The sequence below is a fragment of the Aedes albopictus genome, chromosome 1, assembly GCF_035046485.1.
Source record: "Aedes albopictus strain Foshan chromosome 1, AalbF5, whole genome shotgun sequence".
Classification (NCBI taxonomy): Eukaryota; Metazoa; Arthropoda; class Insecta; order Diptera; family Culicidae; genus Aedes; species Aedes albopictus.
Genome location: NC_085136.1, coordinates 82,114,919 through 82,127,348, shown reverse-complemented (window position 1 = coordinate 82,127,348; position 12,430 = coordinate 82,114,919). Strand labels below are relative to the sequence as shown.

Below are 12,430 nucleotides of genomic sequence, written 5' to 3'. Positions count from 1 at the left end.
CTACTGTTAGGGAATTGGTGGAACTAGTGGTGGAAGGAATATTTTCATTGGAATTCGTAGATGAATTTAATAAATGGCGAAGACGGTTAAGTTTCTTTGGTGCTTGATATTCAAGGAAGAAAGAAATTTGCTTTCATTGCGTTTTATGTGAGTCTGAGAAATCTTAAATCAACTTTCGAGTAATCTGATTTAAAATTCATCACAATTATGCCAGCAAACTAAACTATTAAAGAGTTCATAATCATTTTGAATTCAACTTTATCTCATCCAACAATTCTGACCATTTCGCATATAATCCACTCAAAACCCGGAAAAACTTCCGGGTCCAATCACCAAACGACGGCTCACATCCACGGAGCTTACCATTCACCGACAAAACTTTCATCCATTCGACCATTCCCGGTGAACTCAATTAGGGTCAGTTTGAATGGCAAAACTCAATTAGGCCCGTTTCAGCTTGTGTACCCAAACCGGTTCCGAATGTGGGGCCCTCCCTATGCCACCTGCATCCTCTGCTTCCAATTTCTCAAGTTTCCATTGATAAAACTCTCTCTCGACGTACTCGACGTACCTAACCTACCTTCCTACGAGATAACGAATGGTTTCTGAACATGATTTTCCCATCTAGCAGCCATCCGTCGTCGGTCGTCGTCGCTTGCTTGCCAGCTAGCTTTCCTGAAAATATATAGGTTTCACTTTGAAAGGCTCACTTTGTTGGAAAATTTTTCGGCTCTCATAACAGGAGTTTTCTTGTTGTTGTTGTTTTTTTTTTTGCTTATGGTAAAATTCAAAACTCTTTCCTCCGGGTGGACACAAACAAGCCCCACTGTTTGCTTTCCCGGTGCGGCACTGTGGCACAAAAGTTAGAATTAAGTTACAATTTATAGAGATATGTAGAGGTTCGACTGGGAAGTTGACTTATTTCTCGGGGATTTCGGCTTTCAGTCAAAGAAAAGCGTTGATTTTCTTATCTCATCGCCAACGTTTCGATCCAGATGTTGGGATCTTCTTCAGGGCTCGAAATTAATCAATTTTGTCTAATCCCGTGTACAATCAACCGTGAGATGTACACGGGATTAGACAAAATTGATTAATTTCGAGCCCTGAAGAAGATCCCAACATCTGGATCGAAACGTTGGCGATGAGATAAGAAAATCAACGCTTTTCTTTGACTGAAAGCCGAAATCCCCGAGAAATATAGAGATATGTCACTTATGAATCTATGACATTTGGTCGAAAGACATTTAGTCGAATGACGTTTGGTCGAATGACATTTGGTCGAAAGTACATTTGGTCGAACGGACATTTGGTCGAATGGACATTTGGTCGAAAGCCATTTTTTTGGAAAAAGAAGCATGACATTTAGTCGAATGGACGATTCGTCGAATGGACATTTGGTCGAAATGATAATATAATGATAATAACTGATGAAAAGAGATGTGGATTTCGGTATCATAATTTTTTATATGTTATTGAATAAGCAAGCCTCGTTGAATAAATGTACGACTCGTGCTGGAAAAAAATCATCATTTTGCAACTTGTTGCATAAATAACCATTTTGGCTCGCGTTCAGTTCATATGCAACACTGCGTCAAAGAATAGCCTTTGTTTAAGGACAAACGTCTTGAAATCCCACTTCAACAGTGCATCAGAACTTCAGACGCACAATTCTCAAGAAGCAAGCTTCAAACAACAGTGCATTGTATAATGCTGTTTTCGCTCACTTATAATAAGCTTGAAACAAGAAGATCAGGTGCACTGGTTTTGTTTACGAAGAGATGTGTACGCTCGAAGTCGCGAGTTTTGGATCCTAACCAATCTGTCCTTAAAAGAAGGAAAAATATCCGATGAAAAAGTCTGCAGCAATAACATCCAAATATCAAACGGAAGAACAGCTTGTATTCAAAAGGAGAAATGACTTCTGAAACATTCAGTAGTTGGTACACGAAAACGCAATGAAATAAATAAACGTGAAAAAATAGCCTATGTTTCAAAGAAGGAAAAATTCATGATAAAATGACAGCAAACATAGAACAAATACGAATTTTGAAAGAATAGCCTATGTTCAAAAGAAGGAAAAATCATAGATGAAAAAATCACAACCATAATGTCCACTCTTCACTCTCAGCACAAATAATACACTTGAAAGAACAGAGTATGTTGAAAAGAAGGAAAAATATTTGATGGAAAAACCAGTATGTTATACACAAAAACGCAATGAAATGGTGAAACTGGAAAGAAGAGCCGAAACCTACACTGCACTACAATGTTTGCTTTTTTATGTTTGATATAATTAAACACGATCAAATTGCTATACGACTTAGCGTCCATTCGACCAAACGTACTTTCAACCGAATAAGTTCAGTAACATATAAATTATTATACCGAAATCTATAAAATTATGTTCCATTCAAAGCTCTTCATCAGTTAGTGCCTTTCGACCAAATGTCCGTTCGACGAATTGTCCATTCGACTAAATGTCATATGCTTCTTCTTCCAAAAAATGGGTTTCGACCAAATGTCCATTCGACCAAATGTCCGTTCGACCAAATGTACTTTCGACCAAATGTCATTCGACCAAACGTCCTAAAGCCGTCACTTATCGCTATAACCGGGGTAAACTTTTAATTCGACAACTGGTCACCCTACACGACCATGCCCATTGAGTTCTGGCAACTCTATTTTTGTTTTTGTTTTGATTTCCGGATTTGTTATGGAACATAATTTCAACAGATATTGTGGTGGTGCGAATGAAAAGCTCGTTCTTTTTACGATTGTTACCATCCTCTGTTCATTCCTGTTGGTCTACAGGCGGTTTGGGTGTCGAATAGCAACAACTCAGAACTTCCGGAATTAACATCTGCTAGATGAGCTGCTGCAGGTGCGAGTATAAGCGCAATATCAAACTGTTTTGCATTTACAGTGTACATTAAGGTGGCCCACACTTATCCTTTGCTGTACTAACATACTTTTTGGCACATCATTTTTACCTTCAATTTGCTCTAACTTAGTCAAATCTTAATCGATTTCAATTCTATTGGCTCGGTTGGATCGGGATTTTTCCCTAGTTTTGACGGTCCAAGGATGGATTGGATTGGCCAAGTGGTTCCGGAGATATTCCGGATTCCGTTGGGGTAAAAAATTATCTTGGACCAGAGAACTCTAGAATTTGTCATCAGCTTGATGGTTTTCGCATTATTTCTAGGCTATTTATCCTACAAAAACTCGGTTTAATGTTTCGACAATATCCGGAAGCATTCATGAGCTCTCTGGGAACCACCTGGCCACGTTACAGATTCCACGCCCCCAGGGAAGTGGCCAATTACCGACCTGAGCCAAACCCTAACGTGCGACCTATCAAACTTCATGAATTTTCAGTGCCAGCTCGTTGGTGATCATTACAAAGATTCCCGAAGGAAATTCCAGAGGAATTCCCGAAGAAAATTCCAGAGGAATTCCCGAAGGAAATTCCAGAGGTATTCCCGAAGGAAATTCCAGAGGAATTCCCGAAGGAAATTCCAGAGGAATTCCCGAAGGAAATTCCAGAGGAATTCCCGAAGGAAATTCCAGAGGAATTCCCGAAGGAAATTCCAGAGGAATTCCCGAAGGAAATTCCAGAGGAATTCCCGAAGGAAATTCCAGAGGAATTCCCGAAGGAAATTCCAGAGGAATTCCCGAAGGAAATTCCAGAGGAATTCCCGAAGGAAATTCCAGAGGAATTCCCGAAGGAAATTCCAGAGGAATTCCCGAAGGAAATTCCAGAGGAATTCTCGAAGGAAATTCCAGAGGAATTCTCGAAGGAAATTCCAGAGGAATTCCCGAAGGAAATTCCATAGGAATTCCCGAAGGAAATTCCCGTAGGAAATTCCAAAAAAAATCCCGTAGTAAATTCCAAAGGAATTCCCGTAGGAAATTCCAAACGAATTCCCGTAAGAAATTCTAAAGAAATTCCCGTAGGAATTTCCTACGGGAATTCCTTTGGAATTTCCTCCGGGAATTCCTTTGGAATTTCCTCCGGGAATTCGTCTGGAATTTCCTTCCGGAATTCCTCTGGAATTTCCTTCGGGAATTCCTCTGGAATTTCCTTCGGGAATTCCTCTGGAATTTCCTTCGGGAATTCCTCTGGAATTTCCTTCGGGAATTCCTCTGGAATTTCCTTCGGGAATTCCTCTGGAATTTCCTTCGGGAATTCCTCTGGAATTTCCTTCGGGAATTCCTCTGGAATTTCCTTCGGGAATTCCTCTGGAATTTCCTTCGGGAATTCCTCTGGAATTTCCTTCGGGAATTCCTCTGGAATTTCCTTCGGGAATTCCTCTGGAATTTCCTTCGGGAATACCTCTGGAATTTCCTTCGGGAATTCCTCTGGAATTTCCTTCGGGAATTCCTCTGGAATTTCCTTCGGGAATTCCTCTGGAATTTCCTTCGGGAATTCCTCTGGAATTTCCTTCGGGAATTCCTCTGGAATTTCCTTCGGGAATTCCTCTGGAATTTCCTTCGGGAATTCCTCTGGAATTTCCTTCAAGAATTCCTCTGGAATTTCCTTCGGGAATTCCTCTGGAATTTCCTTCGGGAATTCCTCTGGAATTTCCTTCGGGAATTCCTCTGGAATTTCCTTCGGGAATTCCTCTGGAATTTCCTTCGGGAATTCCTCTGGAATTTCCTTCGGGAATTCCTCTGGAATTTCCTTCGGGAATTCCTCTGGAATTTCCTTCGGGAATTCCTCTGGAATTTCCTTCGGGAATTCCTCTGGAATTTCCTTCGGGAATTCCTCTGGAATTTCCTTCGGGAATTCCTCTGGAATTTCCTTCGGGAATTCCTCTGGAATTTCCTTCGGGAATTCCTCTGGAATTTCCTTCGGGAATTCCTCTGGAATTTCCTTCGGGAATTCCTCTGGAATTTCCTTCGGGAATTCCTCTGGAATTTCCTTCGGGAATTCCTCTGGAATTTCCTTCGGGAATTCCTCTGGAATTTCCTTCGGGAATTCCTCTGGAATTTCCTTCGGGAATTCCTCTGGAATTTCCTTCGGGAATTCCTCTGGAATTTCCTTCGGGAATTCCTCTGGAATTTCCTTCGGGAATTCCTCTGGAATTTCCTTCGGGAATTCCTCTGGAATTTCCTTCGGGAATTCCTCTGGAATTTCCTTCGGGAATTCCTCTGGAATTTCCATCGGGAATTCCTCTGGAATTTCCTTCGGGAATTCCTCTGGAATTTCCTTCGGGAATTCCTCTGGAATTTCCTTCGGGAATTCTTCTGGAATTTCCTTCGGGAACTCCTATGGAATTTCCTACGGGAATTTCTCTGGAGTTTTCTTCGGGAATTTATCTGGATATTTCTTCGTGAATTCTTCTTGAATTTCCTCTTAAAATTCCTTCGGGAATTCCTCTGGAGTTTTCTTCGGGAGTTCTTTTAAGAATTCCTTCATAAACTCTTCAGGGAGTTTCTTTGGGAGTTCTCCTAGATTTTATTTTCTTTTCTTTGAAAGTTCCTTCAGGAATTCTTCAGGATGTTTCTACGGATGTTCCTTCTTGTATTCCACTGAAAACCCTTTCAGGAATTGATCATGAAATTTCTTTAGGAATTCCTCAAGATTTTTCTGGAAGTTCCTTCAGGAATTTCACTGGAAGTCTCTTCAGGAATTCCTCTGGAAGTTCTTCAGTAATTCTTGAAGGAACTTCCAGAAGAATTACTAAAAGAACTTCCAGAGAATTTCCAGGAGCAGCATCCAAAGGAATTACTGAAGAGGCCTCCAGTGAAATTTTTGAAAGAAATTTCAGAGGATTTCGGGAACGAACCCCAGTGGAATTTCTGAAGGAACATCCAAAAGAATTCCTAAAGGAACTTCAGGAACATGGCCAAGTGATTTCACATAGAAAATTTGTACTTATAATAGTCACCGACAAGCTGGCGCTGAAAATTCTAGAAGTTTGTTAGGTCGCATACTAGGGTTTGTTTCATGTAGGTGAGTGGCCACTTTCCTGAAGGCATGGCCTCTCGTCCGGAACATGGTCAATTGTTTCCGGAAAGAAAAGCCATCCTTGTAACGATCACCAACGAGCTGGCACTGAAAATTCATGAAGTTTGGCTCAGGTCGGTTAGTAGCCACTTCCCTGGGGCATGGCCTCTAGTCGGATGCATGGCCAAATGGTTCCACCAAAAAAGGTCAACTTTGTAACGGTCACCAAAGAGCTGGCACTGAAAATTCAAGAACTTTGATAGGTCGCATGCAAGGGTTTGTTTCATGTCGGAAAGTGGCCACTTCCCCGGGGGCATGGCCTCTAGTTCGAAACATGGCCAAATTGTTCCAAAAAGAAAGGTCATCCTTGTAATGGTCACCAAAGAGCTGGCACTGAAAATTCATGAAGTTTGATAGGTCACACGTTAGGGTTTGGCTCAGGTCTGTAATTGGCCACTTCCCCGGGGGCGAGCCCTTCAGTCCGGAACATGGCCAAGTGGTTCCACAAAGAAGGGTCATCCTTGTAATTATCACCAACGAGCTGGCACTGAAAATTCATGAAGTTTGATAGGTTGCACGTTAGGGTTTGGCTCAGGTCGGTAATTGGCCACTTCCCTGGGGGCGTGGAATCTGTAACGTGGCCAGGTGGTTCCCAGAGAGCTCATGAATGCTTCCGGATATTGTCGAAACATTTTACCGAGTTTTTGTAGGATAAATAGCCTAGAAATAATGCGAAAACCATCAAGCTGATGACAAATTCTAGAGTTCTCTGGTCCAAGATAATTTTTTACCCCAACGGAATCCGGAATATCTCCGGAACCACTGGGCCAATCCAATCCATCCTTGGACCGTCAAAACTAGGGAAAAATCCCGATCCAACCGAGCCAAGATAATTAAAATCGGTTAAGATTTGACTAAGTTAGAGCAAATTGAAGGTAAAAATGATGTGCGAAAAAGTGTGTTAGTACAGCAAAGGTTATATGAAAAACAAAAATTTCGAAAAATGCCAAGTCTTACCTCCTGTTGTTTTGGACTTCCAGAAGCTACGTTCAAAATTTGAGCAAAATCGGTTGAGCCTAAGGGGGCGCTCAAAACGCTTGAAGTTTGTATGGGAAAACTTGGCCAAATGTATGCAGAAATTTTAAGTTTTCGAATTTTGCCGCTATGTGGCGCTGTAAGCGTTCAATAATCAAACCCTTTGGTATTATTGTAGGTGACTATAATAATTTCTGGGAGTCCTGGGAGTATTTATTGGCTTGGCAATCCTGGGAGTATTTATTGGCTTGGCAATCTTATACAAACATTGGGCCAAATACAATTTTCCAGCTTCAACGTTTTGGTCCTGGTTTGGAGCGGGAAAATTGTAGATCGCTAAATATTTATATAAGACTGCCGTGCCAATATAATCAATATGCCCAAGTAATGTTCAGTAGAAATTCCATCCGGGATTGCTTCACAAACTTCTTCCGGGTTTTCTTCTGGATTCTTCAAAGAATTCTGTCCAAGATTCCTCCAGGATGTCCTTCTGGGATTTGTCTAGGAATTCATTGAGCGATTCATTCGGGTAATCCTTCTGGAAATCCTTCTAAGACATTCTTGTGTGATTCCTCCAAGATCTTCTTCTGAGGTTTCACCAGTAACTCCTTTCAAGATTCTTACATGACTCCTTCCGAAACATTCTCCAGCATTGTTTGCAGATTCTGATGGAATTACTACAAAAGATCATTCTGGAATTCTCTCAGACGTGCTTTATCTTTGTAGGAGTTTTTTTATGGAATTCATTTTTTTTTAAGAATTAATTAGCAGGAATTCTTCCAGAAGTTTCTTCTGAATTTCCAGCAATAGTAATACTTAACGAACTTTTTCGGGAACCACAGAAGAAAATATATCTGTAGATGTTCGAAAAGGAGAAATTATAGAAGAAATTCATATAGGAATGTATTTAGAAACTTCTTGAGGAATTCCAGAACTCCTGGAGGATTTCCGGAACTCCTGGAAGGAGTCCTGTAAGGAATGTTTAAAGAAATTCTGGAACGAATTTCTTAAGCAATCTCACAAGCACACGGAGGAACCTCAGATGAATCCTTTTTGTGAACCTCAGAAGAATCTCATATAATTTTCATCACAAGAACATTTAATGATTATCTTAGCCAGAAACACACTGACACCCACCAAATATCTTGTCTCGATAAATATTGATTTGGATCCAATCAGATTTCTCTCAGAATTACACTATAATATTCCTATATTTTCCACTAAAAACCCTCACCTGAACCGCCAATCAATTTCCACCGAATTTTCCTCAATGACATATCAAAGTTCGTCCCATCACGAGGTTTTCAACGAACTTCTCCTATCGTAAATTGAACTACAATCGTATCGAACTTTATAGAATACAATACAATAACAAACAAATATCATACTTGAGGAACATGCTTGAGATCTTGTCAAGGGGAAGCTTTGGTTGATTTAGTTTTAGTAGAAAGAATTATCAAAATTTACTTTGAAGGATCTAGTGTACTTCTAATGCAATGACAAATTAACTGTATGTTTTATTTTTGTTTTGGGGATCTACTTGGTAGATTGAACGGTTGAACTTTTTGGAGGACATAAAGTATCTGTAGTATGCTGATGCCGTAGCAAAAGTTAGTATTTTGACTTAGAGGATGTACTTGGATATTAGACCTGTTCACTTTGAAACTTTTTTTCTCCGATTCTCCGTGACACATCAAATTATCAATCCACATGCAAAAACAAGTCTTCAGTCCAAAATTGAGCCAAATTGATAAAGATTTAAAGGTGTATCAAATCGATTTTGTGTTTTTTTAACCGTTTTCACAGAAATTTACACAGAAATTCACAAAATTGCTCTGGAAGGGTGCCGAAAATACCGTTAGAATATAGTAAGTACAATACTCTACAACTTTACCGAAGACACTACGGTGTTTAAATTGCTTATTTCGAAGTTATTCAATAATTTTAGTTGAGAAATCATGAAAAAACACGATATTTTTACGATTTTACATATAAAAGTCATGCAATTTTACATTATTTTAAGTGACTAAATTAATTAGCTTTTTCTCCTTTGTGTAACGAACATTTCGTCCATACATTGTTTTTGTGTAGGAATTCGTTTTCAATGACTAATTATCAAAAGTATGTCACGTTGATACTAAAAATCGCGTAGAGTTGCCAGCACGAATTAAAACAAAGTTACCCATGATTAAGACGTCATGCCATCGTATTCTAATGTCTTTTGATTCAAGTATTAGAAATGGCGCAGATGATAAGGCTCGAGCCTGCGGATCAGAAGGTCCCAGGTTCAAGCTCAAATACATAATAAACTTTTTTTTCTTTCTTTGTAGCAGTTAGGATGATGAATCTGCCATGAGCCATGGCCCATGACTTACACGCAATCTCCCAAATAATGATGATCGGGACCTGCCAATTAAGCCCATGTCAGGACTAGCTAGATATTTAGTTTACTTGTTGACAAGAAATCGTGTCGACGAGATCAGCTGGACGAAATATTGGACATCTGTTTGATACCGATTAATTTAGCTAAAACAATTCAATACGATGATGGAACTGCTTCTCGATGCAAAATTTATCATACAACTGTGGAGATTACTTCCATCTATCTAGCCACAAGCAACACAACTACACGATAAAGGGAAACTTCATTCTTACTATGCACTCTACGGTTTCGAAACAAGGCTATGGTGCCAAATTGCAATGAGATGCAGTGCGTAGTCTCATTAACTTATAGCTGGATCGAGACGCAAAAAATCCTATTCCAGGGTTCGAACCTTGAATCTTCGAATCGGCAGTCTCATGCTCAACCATCTACACCAAATTGAAACTGATGCATATGCGACAGAGAAATGTAACGACGTTTTAATCATGGGTAACTTTGTTCAATTTTGTGCTGGCAACTCTATGCGATTTTTAGTATCAACGTGACATACTTTTGATAATTAGTCAATGAAAACGAATTCCTACACTAAAATGATGTATGGAGGAAATGTTCGTAGCACATAGGAGCATTAGCTCATTAATTTAGTCACTTAAAACAATGTAAATTTACATGACTTTTACATGAAAACCCGTAAAAATATTATATTTTTTCGCGATTTTTTAACGAAAATTGTTGAATAACTTTGAAATAAGCAATTTAAACACCGTAGTGTCTTTGGCAAAGTTGTAGAGTATTGTTCCAACTATATTTTAACGGTGTTTTTGTTACCTTTTCGGTGCAATTTTTTGGATATTGGAGTACATTTTCGTGAAAATGCTCGAAAAAACACAAAATCGATTTGATACACCTCTAAACCTTTACCAATTTGGCTCATTTTTGGACTGAATTTTGCATGTGGATTGATAATTTGATGTGACACGGGTAAGTCAAAAAAAGTGAACAGGTCTATTGGATATGTTTTGGTAGGACAGAACATTTTTCAAGCGTTTGTAGATTTGGTAGATCATCCTCAGCAGAACACAAGTCACAAAGGAGTGTCAACAGCGCAGGTTTTTGGTTGTACAGGAGATATATCCATGTTATTCTAACTCAAAGATAGAATAACCTGAAAATGACTCGTGTTCAACCAAAAACCTGCGCTGTCGACACTTCTTTGTGACTTGTGTGATGCTTGGGATGTAATATAATTTTTTGACAACTTGAAGTGACCTCAATATCTGAATACTTTTGAAGCAGTAAAAAATAGTTCAGTTGATTCAATGAGTCTTACTAGCTATGTACTTTGTAACATTTGACTAATGTTTCAGCCTAAGATTTCTTAATTTCAGTGTTAGATTTGCTATAAGAAAACTATGATTGAATTTAAATGTAAATTTCACGCGGGTACCTAATTTGAATTATATGATATTTGATAACAAACCTTTATGGAAGTCCACAATGTACCATTTACCCTAAATTCTATAAATGTTTAATGTAGTACTAGAGTGAAAATTGTCGATAGGGCATTTCGAAGTCAGTTACTCACAAATATAGGCTCTGCTGCTCGAAACACACTCATCATCCAACTGCTCGACGACATGGGAGTATTTGCATGACCAAAACTTCGACCATACCATTATACCATCCACGGAATGATATAAGCAGAATAAGTATAATCGGATGATTATCAGCTGATGCATCCAACACTGCTACCTATAAGATATCGAGTCGTATTTTCTCCTATGTTATTCGCAATGGGGATTTTTACGGGTGGCTTATTGAGCCTACGCCAACACTCCTGTCTCGCCGGAGGGCCATCGTGCCAGTTCTGTTTAACGTCCCAATCAACACTGGGACGACCACGCTGATGGGGCTACCACCTTGGATCTAGTTGGGCGTGGTGCAGCGTTTCTTACTCAGCCGCTGGATGCCAGAACAGACGCTGTTTGAGCCGCACCTCCTTGGTAAACAGACGCTCGGGACGTACCTCCTCAATCTAGCTGGAGTCAGAAGGACAACAGTGCCCAGGCTGCACTACCAGCTAAGCACACAACTCTTAGCTGGCGGTCTTTGTCATCGCTTGACCCGTGGAAGCATGAGGTAGGAACTTGTGAGGACCAGAGCTATATTGGACGCTCTCCTTATTGACTCACCGTTTCGTGCCGCCGTCTATCACCGATTGCAAGAGAGTTCGTGGGGCAATTCATGGGTGAACGCGCTACAACGGACCAGATGTTCGCCATCTGCCAGGTGTTGCAGAAATGCCGCGAATACAACGTGCCCACACATCACTTGTTCATCGATTTCAAATCGGCGTATGATACAATCGATCGAGAACAGCTATGGCAGATTGTGCACGAATACGGATTCCCGGATAAACTGATACGATTGATCAAGACGGTGATGAAATCGGTGACTGCCGAAAACGACACCAGCAGAGAAATTCAGAGGCGCATTGTGGCAGGAAATCGTTCTTACTTTGGACTCCGCAGAACTCTACGATCGAATAAAGTTCGCCGTAACACGAAGTTAACCATCTACAAAACGCTGATTAGACCGGTCGTCCTCTATGGGCACGAAACATGGACCCTACGTGCAGAGAACCAACGCGCCCTTGAAGTTTTCGAACGGAAGGTGTTGCGTACCATCTACGGCGGAGTGCAGATGGAAGACGGGATTTGGAGTAGGCGAATGAACCACGAGCTGCATCAGCTGCTGAGAGAACCAACCATCGTCCATACCGTGAAAATCGGAAGGCTACGGTGGGCGGGTCACGTCATCAGGATGTCGGATAGCAACCCGACTAAAATGGTTCTCGAGAGCCATCCGACCGGTACAAGAAGACGTGGAGCGCAGCGAGCTAGGTGGGTCGACCAAGTGGAGGACGATCTGCGGACCATACGCAGAGTGCGAAACTGGAGACAAACAGCCATGGACCGAGTGGAACGGAGGCGGCTACTATGTACAGCAGAGGCCACTCCGGCCTTAGCCTGATCGATAAGGTAAGTAACCTATAAGAT

General features: G+C 40.6%; 1 protein-coding gene across 1 annotated transcript in view; it reads right to left on the bottom strand.

The window, feature by feature from the left end:
- LOC134288673 (uncharacterized) overlaps positions 1–12,430 on the bottom strand; it is a 130,802-nt gene that overhangs the window by 16,596 nt on the left and 101,776 nt on the right. The window contains exon 8 of the mRNA XM_062854217.1: positions 581–675. Within this exon, the coding sequence (XP_062710201.1) occupies positions 581–675 (95 nt within the window). The remainder of the gene's footprint in view (positions 1–580; positions 676–12,430) is intronic.